The 21523-nt window shown below is 44.2% G+C and overlaps 1 protein-coding gene across 1 annotated transcript in view; it reads left to right on the top strand.

Moving 5' to 3' along the window:
• OTOA (otoancorin) overlaps window positions 1–21523 on the top strand; it is a 47918-nt gene that overhangs the window by 11374 nt on the left and 15021 nt on the right. The window contains exons 10-22 of the mRNA XM_044433664.1: window positions 214–337; window positions 593–808; window positions 2618–2785; window positions 3806–3946; window positions 4672–4727; window positions 4993–5110; window positions 6886–6959; window positions 8895–9030; window positions 10508–10698; window positions 11675–11768; window positions 12484–12616; window positions 17256–17443; window positions 20986–21141. Coding sequence (XP_044289599.1) covers window positions 214–337; window positions 593–808; window positions 2618–2785; window positions 3806–3946; window positions 4672–4727; window positions 4993–5110; window positions 6886–6959; window positions 8895–9030; window positions 10508–10698; window positions 11675–11768; window positions 12484–12616; window positions 17256–17443; window positions 20986–21141 — 1795 coding nt within the window. The remainder of the gene's footprint in view (window positions 1–213; window positions 338–592; window positions 809–2617; window positions 2786–3805; window positions 3947–4671; window positions 4728–4992; window positions 5111–6885; window positions 6960–8894; window positions 9031–10507; window positions 10699–11674; window positions 11769–12483; window positions 12617–17255; window positions 17444–20985; window positions 21142–21523) is intronic.

The following is a 21523-nucleotide window of genomic DNA, read 5'->3' as shown; positions in this document are numbered from 1 at the left end:
AAACCTCCAGCATCATATCTTAACAACAATGTAAACAATGCACATTTCTGCTCATAGTTGCACCCAGACACTCAGGCAAGCAGGAATGTTTCTAAAGTCACCCAGACTCAACCATGTGGAAGCCAACGCCGTTTCTCCAGGGAGGGAATTCCAGAAGAGTGAAGGTGTCCATGGGAAAAGCGAAGCCGCTAACGTCTTCTTTCTCTCACCCAGATTGGGCTTGTTGGTTTGTTTTTACAATGACCTGGAACAGATAGATGCCAGTGTGGCCCGGGCTTTACTTCATCAAATGATGAAATGTAACCAGCTGAGAGGTTTTCAGGCTGATATTCAGAAGGTGGGTACAGAGTTGGCTCTCACTGCCACCACCAGCTCAATTTCGTCTTGTGGAAGGACATTCAAGGGTCCACCCATTCCAAACATGGTGATAATAAATTGGGTATTATGCTATCTGTTGTTTGCTCTCCCCATATGTTTTGTGTGTGGCTGGCAGTCATGATGACTTCTTGCACCCCAAAATTTACTATTATACCAGTGTTAGCATCTCAGAAGCAGCTGCTCAAATGTGTTGTTTTTTCATCAATTGTTTCAGCTCAAATCTCAGCTTCTCAGTATTGCCATGCAAAACCAGACGTTGAACGACACACTTGGCTCACTCTCAGATGCAGTTGTGGGACTGACAACCCTACAGCTAGAATCTCTCTCACCCGAGGCTGTGCAGAATGCCATCCAAACATTAAACCAAATCTCTGGATGGGCCAAAAGCCAAGTCATGATTTTATCGAGCAAATATCTGATGCATGAAAAGGTATGTCTGGGGATTTGGTTCAAAAGCAAGATTTCTGGGTTGGCTCATTGGAAGAAAGTTCACATTAGAATAACAGTATTATTAGATCAACCAAAGCTGTGAAATGTGAAGCAGTGAGTTGAATTGCGGGGTGGGTGGAAGGTCAGCATTCAGGTATTTTGGACTTTGGTTCCTGAAAGCCCTTGTCCGTTCCTTCGTCAATGAAAAGGAATGCTGGAAGTTGAAGTCCAAAACATCTGGAGATCTACTTTCTGTGCCCCCCGGTGTATTGGACCTGGCCCAAGAAAATACAGATTCAAACCCCAGTCAAGTCATTAAACTTGCCAGGTAACCTTTGGCTATTAATCTTCTCTCAGCCTAACCTTCCTCACCGTGTCCTTGCGAGGCTGTAAAGGGTTAACCGTGTAGCTTTACTACACTTAGTGTGCTGGAGGACAGACAGGATATAATTTTGAAATATAATACAAAATAAAATAAAGGCAGGTTTTCAAATTATATCCCCAGGTCTGAACATCTGTAATTCCTCCAAAACATGGAACACTCACACAGATAAATACCTATGCAATCATGAATGGCTGATTCTCTGATAGTTTACAAATTCTAAAAAGCTACAGTTGAGACATTTTTCCTATGTTGTACCAAAACGAAATTGCTTTTCTTTTCTTCCATCTGTAATGAGCACATGCCTAATGACGCTGCCAAGACGATGCATTTAAAATGGCTCTTTTTGGCGTGTTATCCTAGATTAACCAGAACTAATTGAGTACAAATCCCCTACAAGTCTTCTATATATGATATGCAAAAACATGGAGATTTTATAGGTAACCTATGCATACTGACCCAATGCCAGTGCAATTGTTCAGTTCTGCTGTTGATGGGCTGGATGAGGGCCAATAAACTGAAGCTCAATCCAAACAAGACGGAGGTCCTGTTGGTGGGTGGTTCGGGCTTCGGGGTGGGGGACTTGGGCCTTGTCCTAAATGGGGTTGTACTCCCTCTGAGGGACAGGGTTCGCAGCTTGGGAGTGCTCCTCGACCCTGAGCTGTCGTTAGAAGCTCAGGTGACGGTGGTGGCAAGGAGCACCTTCCTTCAGCTCCAGCTGATCCATCAGCTGCATCCCTATCTGGAGAACGACTGCCTGGAGACAGTGACCCACGCATTGGTAACTTCCCGACTAGATTTCTGTAACACGCTCTACGTGGGGCTACCCTTGAAGACAGTCCAGATACTTCAATTGGTGCAAAATAGAGCTGCCAGGTTGCTGACGGGGACTGGGCATTGTTCTCATATAACCCCAGTCCTCCGTCAGCTTCACTGGCTCCCTGTTGAAGTCTGGGCCCAATTCAAGGTGTTGGTTATGACCTATAAAGCCCTTAACGGCTTGGGACCTGGTTATCTAAAGGAACGTCTGCGTCCATATATGCCCGCCCGCCCCCTACGATCGGCAGCGGATGCCCTTCTCCAGGAACCCTCTGTGAAGGATATTAGGAGGGTGAGTATCCGGAGGAGGGCCTTTTCTACGGTGGCGCCCCACCTATAGAATGTGCTCCCCAGAGAGGTCTGCCTGGCGCCGTCATTATTTGCTTTTCAGCGCCAGGCGAAGACCTTTTTATTTAAAAGTTGTTTTAACTGTTAATTTATTATTATTGCATTTATAGATTTTAATACATAGCTGAGATGGTACCAGTTTTTAAATTATTGATTGTATTTTTATGGATGTTGTGAGCTACCCCGAGGCTTTGTTGTGATGGGGGCGGCATAGAAATGTTTTAAATAAATAAATGTATATTTCCTTTGCTCTTCCTATAGGTTCTACTGTTTCATAATATTAGCCAAATGGGTGCTTTGGTGACTGGCATTAGCACTCACTCATTTCACAACATGAACCCCAAAGAACTCGCTCAGGTTATCAGAGGCACGCTGGCTCAGCGCATGTCTGATTTATCACCTGCACAACAACATGGGATCCTTCGGAAGGTAAGTGCCGATATTGCATGAAGAGAGTGGGCAAGTGAGGTTCAGATGTCCGATGTTCCTTGAAGCTCACAGGGGAGGTTGGTAGCAAGATAAAGGCAGGAAGAGAAATCAAAGCAGGACTTTAGATTACTTCAAATGAGTCCTGGTGGCTGGAATTCTCTCCTACTTAAAAAAAAAGGAGGATGTTGTTTCAGCAGGGAATCGAAGCCAACTGAAGTCTTATGTAGGCTGACCTATACTGTGGTCAGATTCAGAGTCAGCTCTGGAGGACTTGTTCAAGGACCCTCAGATGATTTTATAGTCCGAGACTTCTGTGAGGCTGGGGAGAATAGAATTATAGACAAAATAAAATAAAATAAAATATGTCTATAAAGAACATACTGCCATAATCGAAAGTTATTATATATAAACTTCAACAAAGGCAGACCACTATTTGCATATGGATCCACTTGTAGATTATGCCTAAAGGCAACCTGTCCAAAAACTGGATATTTGATTAATTCCTCTACCCATTGTAGGTGCCCATTTATCCTTCCGGTGTTACAGCATTAGTCTTTTAGTTGTCAAAAGTGCATAGAAAATCCATTTGCACTGACCTTGGGTTAAATTCCAAGAGATGGTAGGAAATTCAAAAGGACGCGTGTATCCTTAAATATTAAAGAACTTATTGTCACAAGATTTATCAGGATTATTTCCTCCTCGAAAAAGAAAGTTGCCAAGGGACATTGCCAAATTATAAGTAGATGGGAGCAGAGTTACATCTCCAACAATTGTCCAATTTAATTAAGCCCTTATCAAAGGAACGGTGCAATACTGTGGGTTGTTCTGGGGGTGATTTCAAAGCCAGGTGCTGAATTTGGACTACGTGGGAAAAACTCTTAAAACTCCCCTGCTATCAGGGGTTATATCAGGAGCTGTAAGACCTTTTTCTATCTCAATGCACAGGACTGGGTCCTTAGCAAAGCAAACGGTACAGACTGGGAAACAACGACCATGTCCCCTTCTCTCCCTTTTCTGTAGCTAATTACATCCACAGAGCTGTGGCCAGTGATTACTGATCTACAAGGAGCCTTTTTCAAAGAGGTGTCACTTTTTGATTTGTGGAAGGAGGAAAGGCTCAATTCTTCACTCGTGAAAGAAAAAGAATTAAGGCCAAGTCAGGTAATTTACAGTTGCTGTCCTCAAGGTTTGGATGACAAAGGGAATGGGTCAGCCAGATTTTCTCTCACAGGGGGCTGGTGTGTGTTTCTCTTTTTAAAACACATATAGCCGGTGTTGGGCAGGGGTGGTCGCAAAAGTACCAAAGGAGTACATCCTTCTCCCCTAAAAATACAGCCCTAATCGCCTTGGCAGTCCTAGAATTAAAGAGCCAAGTCCTGAAAAGCCAGCAGGCAACCAGTTTGAACAGGAAAATGAAGCCACTCCAAAATAAGGGAGTGGTTTCTAGAGACCTGTATAAACACTTGTACAGTTTGTAAATTAAACTAAAAAGAAGCTTTATTGGTAAAGTCCGAGATGGCCTGACAAATGGTACAGAACCTTGAGATGTCAAAAAGAAAAGGAGAAGGGAATGAAGCTCTGGAAAGAACATTCTGTTTGGAGTCTTCAGAGAATACAGCACAGCGTTGTGAGTGTGTGTGTGTATGGACTGGGCTTGGATTGGGTGCTTGGACTGGGACTGGGACACAGGAGACCTGGACTGTGGTCACTACTGGGCCATGAAGCTCATTGAGTGACTTGGACCAGTTATGGACTCTCAGCCCAACCTACTTCAAGGGATTGTTGAGACAACAGAGACAAGAAGAATCTTGTAAGTTACTTTGCAAAAGGGAAAAACAGGATATCAATGGAGTAACACATGAAATATTATACCAATTCTGCTGCAGGCCTTGTATCTGTATGATGTATTGTCAAAGAAGACTCTGCCTTCTGACCTGTTAAGGTAGGGATGTTAATTTCATGCTCAATCCTATATGTTTTAATCCTTGTTACCAGGCTGGTAGCTAACTCTGCAATCTTACAGCTGCATTCCTAAATATACTTAGGGTGCAATCCTGCGCTAGTTTAGACAGCAGAAAGGGAAGTCCATGGGGCGAGCTGCTGAGTAGCCGTGCCTGGAATTGTATTGGCCAGTGGCCAGTGTAGGATCTGTTTCAAGAAAGATTATACAAATGTTTACTGTTTGTCTTTTCCCCCCTTCAAATCAGCATCACCCAGCTACTGAAAGGAGTAACCTGTTTGCAGATTGAAAATATGAATGCGATCTCTTTTTTAAATACTTTCAGCATTTTTGAGAAGAATCTTCACTTGCTTTCACCTTATCAGGTAAAATGTTTGGTATAGCAGCTGTGTTAGGAAGCTACAGTATCTCTAGAATCCTGATTCTAACACTGATCTAAGTTGACCTGGGTGTATATTTCTGGTCATTGCCCCTTTTGTGTGTGTTTTTGTCCATAATTCTATTCCAGTTCTGCATTAATCTACAATTTTAAAGTAAATCCCCTTGAAACATATTTAACTGCATATATGGATATGTTTAAACTATCAAAAATTATGCTCTAGCATTTGATCAGATGTGAAATACAGAAGGCAGGTGAATTTTCACTTTTCATTTTGTTCAAGAGACCAAGTGAATAGTGCAGGAACTGATAAAGAGCAAATTCTTCAATATTTGTTATGTCGATCACTAAAGGACACTGTTCCCACTGTACCTACCAAAAGCCAGGAAACATTTCTCTTTCTGTTAAAGTGAGCTATTTCTCCATGTGGTCAACCAGCTCTCTGCACCAGCCAGGACTCTGGAAGTACCAGGACTCTGGTGCCGAGTCCTCTACTCAACCACAAAGCTCATGGCCTAACCAACCACACAGAGTTGTTGTGTGGATAAAATGGAAAGGAAACGGATAATGTATGCCGCGTTGGGGTCAGCAGGGATAGAAATGTAACAGGTACATTGGTTAATAAATGACTAACTTATGAAAGCATCTGTCACTTCTACCTACAGCCTCATAGCCTGGGGAAGTCCCCATTAAGGGAAAAAAAGTTCTACCAAGTGGAAATAGGCTATTTTACAACCTCCACCAGTCAGAACAGTGGATGCTTTGTCACCCTGTTGAGAAAGAACGAGTGGCCAAAGCACTAAATTTACAATTATTTTACAGTGGCAATTTAGACGAGGGTGTCGTCTTTCAGACTCATGGGCCAACTGTGGTCAGATAAGTCTTCCTACATCCTCTTACTTGACTGCAGAATGTTTGGTGGTTTCCTGGCTTTTGCATAACTTTTTCCCATGTAAAAGGTCGAAATCTTAATTACTTGCTGGAAGAGCTTTATGCGTCAACAGGGCAGTATTTCTAGCTTTCCCTCCTCGTCTCACCCACCATGGGAATTTGGCTCCCAAGAGCTTCCTTGGACTGACAGAAGAGTCCACATGCTTAGAGTGAAGCTGAGAATGGAGTAGACTGAGATGGTATCGAGATGGGTGCGTGTGTGTTATGTGTTGTGAAGTCGTCTATGACTTATGGTGACCCTATGAATGCAAAACCCCTAAAATGGTCCTGCTCATGAAAGCCCTCTTCAGCTCTCTAAGTTCAAGGCTGTGACTTCCTTTTTGGATTCAGTCCATCTCATTGTCTTCCCTTTCATCTTCTGCCTTGGACTTTCTCCAGGGAGTCTTGTCTTGTCTTGATGTGCCCAAAGTACATTTGCTCTTAGGGAAAACTCTGGGTTGATTTGATTGCGGAAGCCACTTGCTTGTTTTTCTATGGGTCCAATGTATTCAAAAGTCCTCCGGTACCGTATTCTCCTCCAGTATCATGTTCTTCTTTGTCAGCTTTCTTCACTGTCCAATTTTCATACCCATATTGGGAATACAATCGTTTGGATGACCTTGTTCTTACACTTCATGATCTTTCCAAGTTTCAGTCTTCTTCAAATTTATTGGCTTCCTTTGAATTGAAATGATACTGGTGATGTTTTAGCATTTGCAGACAAATGAATGGTTTAAGATTATAGTTTTTATTTGCATTGTTCATATACATTTCACAAATGCCAAAGATTGTTTTAAAGTGTCTTCCTTCTTTGACTTGGAAATTTTGCAGATTAATTGTTTGGCCTGGAAGTTTTGGACCGTCTCCAATGAATCGGTACCTCCCTATCTCTTAACAGCACTGCCGTAAGCGATTCCTTTTAATTTCTTTTTGTGTTCAGTGTGCTTCTTATATTGTAATAGCATGGAATTAACAGGAAAAAAAGAATGATAGACGTTTACAGTACCGATGGTATTATCTTTCAGATTTTTTTATCCTAGCCAAGTTTTATACATTTGTTCAGAACTGTTCCATAATTTCAAGATAAAGATTAATGAAGCTGTCTTCAAAGAATCAAAGAGCCATGGGTTTGAATTTAATAATAATGCTTAGCATCTGCACAGAGTATACTTCTCTAACTCGGTGCCCTCAGTTGTTGTAGACTTTAGCCCCGGTTGTCACAATCAGGAATCAGGAATGCTGGGCATTGTAGTACAAAACATCATACAGGCACCAGGCTGAGAAAGGCTGACACAGCTTTCAGGTGTTCAAAGCAATTCTCATATTATTTTTATGCATTCCTTTCGAGAAACTTTATGAAGGTTTGCCAATATTATTATCCCCAACCTGCAGATCTGGGTGGAGGCTAGGTAGCTTCCGTTCTGAGAATTCATGGAAGAGGTGAGATCCTGTTCACCTGGAAGTAAGTTCCACTGCAGTCAATGAGGATTGCTTCTGAGTAGACGTCTATGGGACTCCTCTGTTGGCTTCCATTCTGCACTAGCATGTAGTGGGCACCCTTTTTAGTATGTGCGGGTGCTTTCCTACAGTGAAATTGGCCATGGGCTTCTCCAGTAAGGGGGAGACTGGAACCAAATCTGTACCTTATAAACCTTCTGGAAGAGTCAGATTAGGGTTGCATGGAAGGATACAAGTAAACATGCATAGGACCAGTGCTTTTTTGTTAAAAAAAAAGTGCTGGAACTCATGTCTTGGGGTCACACTTTGACACTAAAAAAGATTTTCAATTCACCAACTTCTTTTGAAATAAAGAACTTATTTACCTTTTGCACGTAGCCAGTTACTCTGCACACACATAAACATAACGGTCGCCGCCGGCGGCAGTAAGCACTCAGCGCGCGACCGCACAACCGATCCCAAGCTGAGCAGGGTCCCGAGCCGAGCAGCGCCCTCACAATCAGTGCGGACACACACGCAGCCCGCAGGCACTGTGTGAATGATTTTTGCCGCCGACCTGCTACGCCCAACAGGGCGATTCACAATCACTTGGAAAAACCCCTTGGAAAAATACGTCAAAAAATGGTGCCAGAAGGCCATTCCGGTGCGTTCTGTGACCAAAAAAGGCCCTGCATAGGACTGGGTGGCTACTTTATTGTCACAGAGAGAGAGAGAGAGAGAGAGAGAGAGAGAGAGAGAGAGAGAGAGACCAAAATTGGGCCAATTCAAGCCCCTGGCTTAAAATTATTTAACACGGAGGCATTGATTTGATTTCTTGCTTGATTTCTCTGCTGCCTTTCCAGATGATGTCAAACCATCTTGTCGAAACTTCCTGCATGTAAAATCACCTCATGTATACCAAACCGCAGGGCATCCCAGGCCTGAGGACCCGCTCCATCCCCTAGGGACCCCCAAGTGTCACACCCCTTTCCCTTGGCTCCACCTGCTTCCTCCTGACCACCAAACATTCAACGGTTTCCTGACCTTTGTGCATTTTCGCCCCATACTAAAAAGTTTACATGCTTCTCTCAAGGCTCAGTGAGTGCCAGTAAGAGCTTTAAGCTAAAATAGGCTGCTAACTTTTGGCATTTTGTCTCCCACCGCACCCCATTGCCTTCAGCCACATCCACCACTGAAACGGAGCCCCTGAGAGCGGTCCCAAAATTAAATTTAGCTCCTTTCTATCCACTCAGCAATATAACCTGCATTCTTCACAGGAAGGATAGGATATGGTGATCAATAAATTTGTTTCCATCCCTGTACATTTGTTTCCATCTCATAGGCAGTCCTGTGGACACATACTTTCCTCTTCACACAACTGTCTTTGTAAATTTCTCTTCTAGTGTTGAGCATCTGGAATCCATAATAGGATCTCTTTGTGTCCCTTTTGTGGCCAGCCTGGGAAAAGTTGAACTAGATCATCTCATTAAAAATAGGCAGAAGAAAAAAGCAATTCTGCAAAAAGTACAGGACTGCATGGTAAGAGGGCTGTTATTTTTACTTTATCAAAAGGTGTCTATCTCACTTTTGGGATCAAGCAGGCTTTACAAAGCTTCCCAGAGCAACCTGGTACTGAACAAAACTTTAAAATTTTAACATGCATAGTAGGTACATGTAGCCTATACTTACATTTAAAATGTTATTAATATTATATTGCACTGAATCTCACAGTTATATTCTTAGTTGTCTTGGCTGGAGAGAATCCAGCAAGGTGGATTATTAAATTAAATGGACTAAATTATGAGTAAAAACAGTGAAGATACCAAAGATTTAAAAACTTACGTCAGTTCATACAGGAGAAATTGCTCCCTATGGCTTCCTATGTAAACACACGAATATCCCACAAATTTCCAAAATTTGTGTCAAGGAGAAAGGAAGAACATATCGCAATAATGTATAATATAGGTCAGACAGATGCTTGCTTCCAGAAGCCTCTTTAGGAGGGAGTCACTGCATTTGCCGTGACTACCTATATTTGAATCTCTGTCACCCTGTAGTGAAAGAGAATAGGAATGGCCTTTCTGGCTGAAGGAATATAGATATAAATATGACACAAGTGTTTCATGCTGAGGAGCCTCTGGAAGGAATCAGAGAGGGAATGGCATTCTCACAACTTTGTTGCATTCAAAAAGATGTAGGGAGAGACACTTGTGGTGTCTCTTGGCTTGATCCTACAGGCACTGTCCATTCCAGGTGTTCCTGACTGCACCACAACCATCAATCCTATGCCACGGTCTCTTGGGCACTCACACGTGTCCCTGCCTGATTGTGAAGATCTGGCTCAGAGGCCCTTCTTGAAGTGCCATGCCCAAAGGAGATGAAGGGGATGGCGAATAGAAGCAAGGTCTTCTTCGTGGTTGCACCCTATTCCTGAAACTGGCTTCCCAGAGAAGTTCCCTCATTACAATCGTTTTGGCACCGGGCAAAAACAGTTTTATCCTCCAGGCCCTTTAATACTTAACTGAAATGTATTGCATTAATACAATAATAATAATTAATACAAACCAACCTTAAGTTGGATTGATTGTAAATCAAGTGATGCTCATCCACTCTCCTGGCTTAGGATAAATCTGGTTAAACTTTTATGCTATTGTCGCAGCTTCTGTTTTCTAATCGATTTTAATTTTTAAAAATAGTAGCTAGTGTAGAATTTATACGCTATTGCCCTGTTGGTTGTGCACTGCTCAGGGAGCCCCTGTTTGGGACAGTTGGGTACAGTTTTACCAATCCAGTGAATGAATGAATAACAGACTGTTGCACCGGGACCAAAAGCCAGCCAGCATGCATATGCTGCCAGACAGCCATCGTCCTCTTGCTGGACGTGCCGGCCGACGCACGGAGGTTTGGCATGGCCTAGCCACAGGGGCCCAGTCGTTTTCGCTCCGCCTGCAAGGTCCACAACACCTTGCGGCCTGATCCTGAGCCTGTACACCTCCATCTGGTGTCTCTGTTTCAGAACGGCTCAGTCGCCGATGAATACGACATTGACTTGCTCGGAAGCCTCATTTGCCATCTGCCCGCAGCATTCGTCTGTGAGGGGATATCCCTGGAAGCCGGGGCAACAGCCCTCGACCGATTTCGATCCTGCCAACATCTCGGCTACAATCATAAGATGGAGATTAAACATAGACTGATGGAATTGCACGGGTAAGGAAGACTCCGCATAGGTCTCGCCTTGAATCTTGGTGTGGGGGCGTGAAATGCAGTCGGACACCTTCTTCAAGGCAATTTCCCATCTAATTAGCGATAAAACTCTCAAGCTGGTGCACCACCTGTCTTTTCATGTCACGGAAGAATCTTATGCTGCGGACACGCCTGCCTCCCACTTGTGGAAGAACAGCATCCATCTGCTGTCCAGCCAGGTGTGGCGCTGGTGTGAACTGAACTGGAGATGCGGACTCCAGATTTCTCTCCCCTTCTTAAAAGCAAAACAAAACAAAACACCCTAATGTTACAGAGTATTTGGCTCATTTCTTAAATCCTATACACACAATTTTACAGAACTGATTCCAGGAAGTCAGGGAAGGGTCTTAGATGTTAGGAAACTCCAAATTCACCAGCACAGTTTCCGACAAAAACTGTAACAAAAAACCACGCGACAGGAAGTCGGGTTGTTCCACCCCCCCTGTGGAAAGGCTGCTGAAACGTGTTTCTCTTCCATCCTCTTCTTCCTCATATTGAGTCTTTTTAGACTGCAAATCTGTCCTGTTTCACTGACTGCATGCAAACGATTCCTTTCTGGTGGGGGAGCAGGATAAAATACACACAACAAACAAATAAGTTGGTTTCTTCTACATGCTTGCTTGCTGGTGCTTGGAAAGTAGATTGTACATATGAATAAAACATTGTGTACTCATTTCCACAGCCACAGCGCTGTTCAAAGTATATGCTTTTGGATGCAATTTAAGCCAAATCCATATGTTTGCATGCCATTTTCATCCAAGCACTCTAATTTAGCTGTTTTATGAAGTAGCCTGTAGGTAACTCTAATTAATATTTCTATGTACTGGGAAAAGAAAACCATACAAAGATATGTTACAAAGCTAGGGCCTTTCTTATTCCAGTTTGTGAAATCTACCCGTGCATTTATTTCCTAAATGATTACTGCAAAACACATTTTTAGATCCCCGAGAAACTGGACAGCTGAAACAACGCAAGACAGTGGACAATTTTTAGCTCTTTTGCCAATAGCTGAACTAAACATCCTTATGGAAAAGGTATGACCAAAAGTTTGCTGAAGTGAGTGTGTTTCTACTTAAAATGGGTGTGACTAGAACTGTCTGTTGGGTACTTTGTTCATTATAAATTGCAGCTTCGACAAAATGTTGTCGTTTTGCTGGAGTGCTTCTGCTCGGAGCTCCGGCCAGAGTTGTGAGGTGAATAAAGGAGGAGGTGGTGGAGAAGCGCATGTGCCATCTTGAGCTCCTGGAGGGAGGGAAGGGGAAGGGGAAGGGGGGAATGGAGAATGACAGAAAGCAAGAGTTACTTATTAAATCAAGATAGAGATATTCCAGTGGCATGTCAGTCCCTCCTGGTTGTTGATTGAGACTGAACAAGCAACCAGAAAGGGCATTGCCAGTCACTCTTCCCCAGTATTTCTGGGCTCCCAGTGCACAACTACCCAGCATGGGCAGCCGCCATCGTCAAAGGCTTCAGGAGAGCCTTCCCTTACCTGGCAGCCTCCCCGTATTTGGGGCTATAATTTCAGCCAAGCTCCAGCCAAGACAGCCAGGGGTCAGGATGATGAGAGTTGTATTCCCAAACATCCGGAGGGCACACAGCTGGGGAAGACCACCTTAGAGTCTTCTGGGGAAAAGCTTGCCCTGTTCTTCCAAGTTTATCTTCCCACATCATTTTCCTTCTTAAGTCTCTTCTTTCGAAGGAACCAAGACCTGAAGTAATCATTTCATCCCTCCTTCCACCCCATCAAAGTTTCCTGATATAATCTCAGAAGTGGCATCAACGACATCAGGGCCAGTCCCTCCTTCTGAAGAGCTCCTATTGGCCCATTTTGAATTTGTTCGCAATGCCAGTCTCCCGATGAGAACACCTGATTCAGCTCCAGGTGAGTAAATTTTGGGCTGCCTTCGCACAGCAGATTTGTCTGGTTTTATTGATACCAGTGTACTTTGTGACAGACAGAGAAACGAAGTGAAGCAGTAAAATTGGTGGAGACTTTGCTCCTGTAACACAAGATCTGACAAGCATCTGCTGAATTATATTAAAAACAACCCAATGCAGTAGCGGCTGAGGGTTCCAGTGCCAGTGGGACTGTGTATCCACTCCAGATTTTAGTCTGAAAGTTTAAGAAGCTATTCATGGTGCTGAACACTGTCCCCTAAATAACTTCTTTAAAGTACAGAAGGGATAACGCCACCCTGCTGCTGGCTTGGATTGTTATTATTTCTTTTTGTCCCTAAAAGGAACAAAATGAAACCCTTCGGTCTTAAACTCTCCTAAAGTTTCATTGCTAGAAGTAGGAGATTTAAACTACAATGTTTTGGGCTCTGCCTTTTCTCTATTTGGCTGCACCTACCACTAGAACGTGGCCTCCATGAGCTTCGTAAAAGAGAATGTGGCACTCGAGCTGAAACCAGTGCCACACCCCTAAGCAGTAAACAAGCACATAAACCTGAGCCAGTGAATTATTTCCATGTAATTATTTGTTACGCATCAGCACATGTCAGCTCATCAGTTTTCAGTGCCATCATAACACATAAATTGCATGTGTTATTCCTCAATTCTTAAAATTTATGAGTATTGGCATAAAACCATTGCCTCTATTTCTGATCAGCAAGTCTGGAAGAACCACAAAGTTTTTAGAAGTAAAAACCGGAAAACAAAAGCTGCCATGTGAGTGGGAGAAACCTCAGAATAGCTTGGTGGGAAGAGAGCATGTTCAGTGTTCAGTCTGAACCGCAGCACTGAATGACCACATTTTGTCTTTCTTGCCTGTTATGTTCACGAATCTGCCAAGCATTTACTGAACCATATTTGGGACAACTTGGATGCATGTGACAGCTTTCAATTCTTCTTATGTTTGGGGCAAAAGCAGGACAGAATCTGTACATACCCTGGACTCAACAGAGTATTTCTGCTTACTCCACAATCACAAATTACCTATGCGTTGACTCAGCCATTCTTGGTGTGACAAGCTACCCTACTTAAACTCTGCATGCTGTTCCATATTGTTATACAATGGATGACTGCAAAGAGAGGCTTTTATTTACATTGTGGGATGCCAGATAAGTGATTCCTGTCCCTCAATACTATCTGTGGGACTTGGGCATATTTTTCTGTCTCTCTACCTTAGGCTGCAGCAGGTCCACCTGTGCTCCTTGTTCTCTACACAGCTTGTTTCAGAATTCTTTTTGTATAATCCTTGCTCTCCGACCGCCCCATTAAAAGGTCAGCTTGTCTACAGAAATCATTCAGCGCTGTAGTTCCTTCTTAGCCTCACCATTCTAGAACAGGACAACAGCCAAGGTTCCATTTGGACGCCAGGAAGCATTTCCTGATCGTTAGGACCCCAAGGGTGTGGTACGGGCTTCCACGAGCGGTCGTTGAGGCCCCCTCGGTGCGGGTGTTCATGGATAGGCTGGACGTGCACATGGTGGGCATGTCATGGGCGGAGCCGGCTGGTGCCGGAGGTCAGACTAGATGGCCCGGGAGACCCCTTCTGACTCACTCTGTTTCTGTGTTTCTATGTTCCTATGTTTATTTTCATGATGTGACAAATGGAAGCAATTGTCCATTTTATGTTAAACTTTCTTTTAAAGGAACAGGGAGTGAAGATCATCAAGGATGGAGCACTGGGAACCCCTGTTTCTAGCCCATGGTCCCTGCTTCAGGGATCTGATAAGAAGTCCTTAAGGTTCAAGCCAATTCCGCACTTCTAGGATTCCACACTTCTAGGATTCCGCACTTCTAGTTTGTATCTGCAACCAGATCCTAGTCCTGAAACACTGTTTAACATCTGCCGCATTCTCGTTTGAGTAAATAGACTAATCTAGATAAGATGAAGGAGATTAGGCTTAGCTGTGGTATTTTAAAACATTAATTGCTCCAGAGGGACCAATTAATCCAGGTTTCAGATTGGGACCACAGCAGCCCTGAGAAACCGCCTTCAACTTTTTTCTCCTGGGTCACTTTCCAATTAAGCCCCTTCCCACCCTCCCCAAAAGGTCCCTGCTTTATCCCTGAATCTTCCACCTTACAGAGCATATAGCCAGAGGCACAGTAGCTCACAAGTGCTGGAGACCTCTATCTGGTATTTGGATCTGTAGGAAGTCATTTGCCCCAACATCCTGCTTTCCCTGAGCTGCAAAGGTACAGGGGCTGAGAAAATCTGTTGCTCTGATGCCTCAAATAAGCTGCTTTTTGCCCACACCAGCTTCACCTAGTCCTGCCCCGACCCAAATCTTCCTGCCAGTGTTCTTGTTTCCCTGAAAGCAAATGCTCTCTTCTCCCCTTTCTATTTTTAAAAACAGGAGTATCCTTAGAGGAAAGGAACCCTAACCACACATGCACAGAGGCTTTAGAGTACATGTATAGAAACACAGAAACAGAGCAAGTCAGAAGGGGCCTCCCGGGCCATCTAGTCTGACCTCCGGCACCGGCTGGCTCCGCTCACGACATGCCCACCATGTGTACGTCCAGCCTGTCCTTGAACACCCGCACCGATGGGGCCTCAACGACCTCTCGTGGAAGCCCATTCCACACCCTCGGGGTCCCGACTGTCAGGAAGTGCTTCCTGGCAACCAGACTAAACCTTGGCTCCCTGAGCTTTGCTCTGTTGGAGCATGTTCTGCCTTCCTCTGCAGGGGAGAACAGGTCTCTACCCACCTCCGTGTGGCATCCCTCACATACCTGTATGTCGCCAACAGATCCCCTCTGAGTCTCCTCTTCTCCAGGCTGAAGAGACCCAGTTCCCTCAGTCTCGCCTCATACGGCATCCCCTGCAATCCGCCCACCATCCTTGTGGCCCTACGCTGCACTGACTCCAACCTGGCTATATCCTTTCTGTAATGAGGGGCCCAAAACTGAGCACAATACTCCAGTTGCGGGCACACCAGAGTCGTACAGAGTGGTAGTAATACCTCTCTTGAAGCCACATTTCACACTTAATACATGTATATTAGCATATGCAAATTTATGCCTTTCTTTTTAAAATCCTGATCTTTTTGGTACCTTGTACTGCAAACAGCAGTTCCCTCATCATGTCTAATTTGAACTGAATTCAGCTGCTGCGATAAGCAGAGAGCATCAGAAGCTGGAAATGGAACCAGACTTTTAATCATTCCACTTGCCTTGAATTTATTTATTTATTTTAAACATTTCTATGCCGCTCCATTCGCAAAAAGCCTCGGGGCGGCTTACAAAACAAATACCATTCGCACAATTAACCTTAAAAATTTTGGAGACAATCTAAAACCCAATAAATAATTAACAATTAAAATAACTTTTAAATAAAAAGGTCTTGGCCTGGTGCCGAAAAACAAATAACGACGGCGCCAGGTGGACCTCTCTGGGGAGCGCAGAGAGAATTTGCCTGCAGACCTCATGTGCTCCGGGAAATTTAAAAGGCTTGCTTTTTCCAGGCTGAGCTGAATTTAAGTTTCTATAGAGGTGGGCATTCCATTGCACAGACTTGCAGGAATGCTGTTTACATTGTATAACTGTGAAGCTCTTTTGTTTTGATGGTGTTTGGATGGGTACCCACTGCAAGGTTTAATGAGACTTTCAGGACCCTCCTTCCATTGGCCCAACAGATGCAATCTTGTTAGCATGTTTTCTGGCGTCTGCAGTTTTATTTGATTGAAGTAAATCCATCCTTTTGCATCCGTTCCAAGTACAAATCTGTCTGGTACATCCTTGCTGTAATTTGCTTAGCACGGGGAGCTCATCTCCTCAGCAGCATCTGTGATACTCTGCTTTCCTTCAAGTGATGGAGGAATCTAAAGAGGGTTTCTTTCCCTTTTTTAATAGCAGTTGCAAAGCAGCATTCTTGAAAGGGACTGGACAAATCTTTTTCTTTCAGGATTGATGGTCTCCCAAACTAGTAAGTGTGGCATGCTAAGGCCATGTTGCAGGCCAGAATTCTTTGTGGCCTTGGCACACACAAGCTTCATTGTGGTGGGGCCCTTTCGAAGGAGCTCCTTCCCTGCCTGTGGAAATCAGGCAGGCACCCAAATTGTGTCGCTTTGGGAATCTGTTGAGAACATCGGTATTTCAGGAACCTTATTTCCTGCACAAATCTGCTATGCCTTTATTGATTCTGTTTAAATACATGGTTTTGCTCCTTTTATCTGTTTTATCTTTTTATTGGTCACCGCTCCAGAATCTCCATGCTGAAATACGGAATGGCATCTCAATGTTGCGAATAAAATCTCACCCTGATCCTTCTTCCCCATCAGCTTTCACCACAGCAGCCATTCCAGCAGGGAGATGTGAAGGAAGGCAGGGGCATTCCACCTGTCCTGCTAAAAAAAATTTCCTCTTCCCACCCTACTCTCTTTTCCTTGTGTGTCGTGCTCTCTCAGATTGTAAGTTCCCCTTTTGTAACAAAGGTACTTTTTATTGACTTCAGTCTTGTTACAGTTTCAAGTCTGCTGGTTCACTTTTTAGTCCTGTTTTTGTCTAAGTGTTAAAGGAGTGATCCAGAAATATGGTACATAAGTAAATAATGTTTTCTTCTGTTCCAGAGTGTACTGACGTCATGGCCCCTTCTTCAGAGGAGATTATAAAATTATTAGAAGCAAACGTGTTTTGGTCTGTTCAGGAGCTGGTCTGCATGGATATGGATACTTTCACCAAGACGGTGGAACTCCTTGGCTCTGTAGGGCGTTTCAGCCTGCCGCAGCTTGTTGCACTGAAAGAGAAAGCTAAGCAGGTATCTACGAAAGACGGGAAGGGAGAAATAAAGTCCAAATTCCAAAGAAATCTTTTACGTAAGAGCAGACCAAGGTCCATCCAATCTAGCCTTCTGCTCAGATGGTATCCAACTAGCTGCCCAGGAGAAAGCTGTAAACCGGGCAAGATAGCAACAGCACCCACACACCAAGTTCTCCAACTGCTGGACGTAGGCTTGCTGCCACTAATATTGGAGGTAGCGTGTAACCAACAGAATTAGCCATCACTGACAGCTTTCTCCTCCATTTGTCCTGTCCCCCTTTAAAACCATCCAGATATTCCTATGGAAAAGAATTCATTTCTAGACTCCATTTCTAGAATGATGAGCGAGGGATTAAAACGCATGCCTTTCCACTAACTCCACAGGATAAATAATTCTGTCCACCTCTGTCATGTTTCCCTTTCCTCACCTGTTTTCTCAGCTGTTCTAACCTTTCTTCATGGGTGAGTTGCTCCAGTCCCTTGATCATTTTAATTACCCTTTTCTGTACTTTTCCCAACTCTACTCCCTTTTCAGTGCAGTGACCAGAATTGTCCACAGTATTCTGAGTGTGGTCACACCACAGATTTGTTTAAGGGCTGTGGAAGTAGGATATTGGGGGTTTTATTTTCGTTTCTTTTTCTAATTCTGCCTAACAAAGTTTGTCTTTTTCACAACAGCTGCACACTGCAGTTTGTCATTGACAAGCTGTCAACACAAACCCAAAATCTGTTTCTTGGTCAATCAAGCCCAGATCCCATCAGCTTATTCAGGGGTGCACACGGGAATCTCCCTGCATCTTTGGAACAACATCCCTGCTGCAGCCCACCTGGCACCCAATTTGCCACATTTTCGGTGCCCGGTTAAGACACCCTCTTTGCAGAGACATGTAAAGACCTCTCTGGTCATCCAGGTGCCTGATGGGTTTATCCAGGTGTCTTTTTCCTTTTTTTTCCAGCTGGGTCTTTTTATTGTTATTTGTTTAGTTGCAAAGTCGTGCCCAACCCTGTATTTTAATGTATTTCAATGCTATTTTAATGTATTATTTTTTACTTTTTAATGTTGTTTTAGGTACTTTATTGTTTTTATAGCTTGCTGTGAACTGCCCAGAGAGCTTTGGCTGTGGGGATGGAGGTACAGAAATGAAAAAATAACAATAATTTGGTTTCATTGGATTACCCCAGCTTGTAGTATAAAGAGAGGCAGAAAAACAGCTCCCTGTCCACATCTGTCACACCAGCCTGGAGCTGGCATAGTGTGTCTGGAGAAACCAATGGGTTTACATGTGAGCAGTCTAGGGATCAAAAAAAGTTCAGGTGTCAAATGATCTCCAGGTTTGCTGGCAGAATCCGTTATAAGCAGGGGAAAATATACTGCTTCCTTCCCCATGAGAAAACTGACAAGTAGTAAAGCCAGCTTGGGCCCAGGGACCTTGCTCTACTCCCATTCCAAGGCGGCTGGAAGGAGAGAGTTGCAGTCTTCCCTGGGCCCCCTAACCTAGCCAGTTCTCTTGAGGTGCAGGGATGCCCCATCCCCATTCCTAAAGTAAGATTCTGCTGCTGTAAATTTTGCATGCAGAGTAGGAGAGGAAATCTTGTTCTTCTTTACTTCGGACAACGAAGTGTCTTGGGCATGTATTCTGAGGAAGTTCTGTGAAGGGCTGCCTTCTTGACCCAGCTTGCCATACTCCTGAGCGATCTTTCTCACCCTCCGAGGGTGGTTAGGCTGGAGAGGATGAGGGAGAGGTTTCTTCTGGACTCTGGAAGCAGCTCCGAACAGGAATGTGTCAGGTTGCCTCTTTGCAGGTCTTCAGGGGAGTGTGGAAAACCCACTCGCTTCCACTGCCCTTTCTGTGCCTGGCTAGTATCCGTGTAGTGGAAGCTTTATTAACATCACCAGATTTTGTAGCCAATTGGATTCTGCATTGCTTTTATCTTGCATGCAAGAGGGTCCCTCCATTAAAGGCAGCCCCCAAAATTATTTAAATTAATGCATATATACCTTTAACATTTTTTAAAACAAAAGCTACAGCTTTAGAACAAAATAAGACTGCTTCATCAGCTGATTTGCTTTCAGGAAGCTCCTATGTTATTACTATTCTTATTATCCCTTAGAAAGTTACGTCCAGCCAAGAGAAATTATCAAGAAGATTAAATTTCGCCAGCTGTGCTCAGCTGGGAGATACACACTTGCTTTTGTAATATACTAAACTGCTCATAATCCTTCAGGCAGCAAGTATTTTTAGCAAAACTACACTGCTGTGCTCAAAATGCAAGGCAGCTGTGTACCTGAAATAATTCACATAGGGCTAACTGGTGCCTAATTCTGAAAACAGAGAGGTTGCCCTGTCTGCCCTGGCAGAATTCATCCCTAATCCCAGACCTAGTTATTCATCAGGGACAAAAAGCTACTCTGCACATGATCCAGTGTGCTCTTTTTATGGATTCCTTTCCAGGTTTGAAACTGGCTGTTTTTCTCTAGGTCGTATACCTGTTTTCAGGGCTTAATGAGAATCTATATGAGCGAGGATACTCTTATGAATCTCTGTGCTGCCCAGGGAGAATCTGACTAAGCAAGAAAGCTGGCCAGGCCAGCAAGCAGCAAGCAGCACCATTGTCAGGGCACTGGCTCAGGAGGGGCCGTGTGGCCAGCACTCCCAAATCTGCCGCTTGAGGGCTAACCCTGACAGGAGGTGGTGGGAAGCAGTTTAGGAAAATGCCTAATGGCACATTAGCACCATCTGTTTGCAGTCTAAAAAATCAATACTTCCTATAAATTTGGGTCCATCATGACACAGAGGGGCTACAGGGCTATCCTGCCCCCAGAACTTGCTGATCCCAGAGTGCAGGGCACGGAATAACCAGGTCAAGTTGTGTCAACCCAGATTCAGGCTGGACATCAGGAAAATTTCCTCACCAGCAGAGCGATATGCCAGTGGGACCAGCTGCCTGGAGAGGTGTGGGGCCCTCCCATGCTGGAGGCATTCAGAAAGAAACTGCACAGCCGTCCGAGAGGAAGGTGTGATGTGGTGTCCTGCACCAGCAGGGACTTGGCCTTCTTGGCCCCTTCCACCTCTACCATTCTGTGATTCTATGAAGCCCTGCTCTGATATGGAACTCTTTGAACTGAAGCTTTTGGGGCTGGTGGTCCCACTGGGGCCCCATGCCAGCCACAGCTGGGGCCCCAGCGGCCACTTTCCTGCTGTGGAAATGTGTCTGAGTCCTTCAGATGAAGGGTGGCAAGGCCCAATCCACCGCTTTTCCCAATAGGCTGCCTGTGGCCATGGCCACACCCTACCTCCTGGGAGGGCCGGCCCCAAGTTCTCTATTTCTTCTCCATTCCGGATTCATCTCACCCACGTCCCCTGCAAGAGGTTCAACACGACCCTACAAGCCCCACTCGCACCCTACTCCTCATTGGTATGTGGCAGGAGAAAATACTCCAACACAGTATTTCAGCCTGCCCTGGTGCTTCCTAGATGGCAAAGCTCGTAACTATATGAACTGACATTGTTTTATCAGCAAGGTGGGTTTTATACATAGGTTTGGGGCCCGCTGGCAAGCTGGAAGAGTTATCATATTGTTTCCCTCGGACGCATCGCCGTGGCTCTCAATGAGACTGAAATTGGAGCGCTGGATCTGAGTTCTGTCGAGAGCATCACTGCTCTTAGTCAGCAAACGGAGTGGAATCCTGAACAGGTAAGCGAGTCCTGAAAGTCCAAGGCAAGGCGGAAAGGTCTCCGCCTGAGTTGTCATTCCCCCTGCCACACACACACCTTGGGTGACTTTTATTATTGTTGTGTATAGTACATGATGCTATCATAATACCTGATACATAACCATGCCAAATACTGCTCTTGGTAATTGCATTCTCACATTAAAAATAGACACCAGTTAAAGGGAAATATTAAATACAAAAATTAATATCAAAACTGACATGAAGTCCTCCCTACTAAAGAAAAAGGTATTTAATGTTTCCTCAACATTTTAATTTGAAAAAATCATGAAAAGACAAGCAGAAATACCACCAACAGTGCATCCATTTTATAATTTAATACATATAAACTTTTTAAAATGTGTA

Source organism: Varanus komodoensis, unplaced genomic scaffold, assembly GCF_004798865.1.
Source record: "Varanus komodoensis strain SLA01 unplaced genomic scaffold, ASM479886v1 scaffold26, whole genome shotgun sequence".
Lineage (NCBI taxonomy): Eukaryota > Metazoa > Chordata > Lepidosauria > Squamata > Varanidae > Varanus > Varanus komodoensis.
Note: the sequence above shows the minus strand (reverse complement) of the source record. Positions and strands in the feature narration are given on the sequence as shown.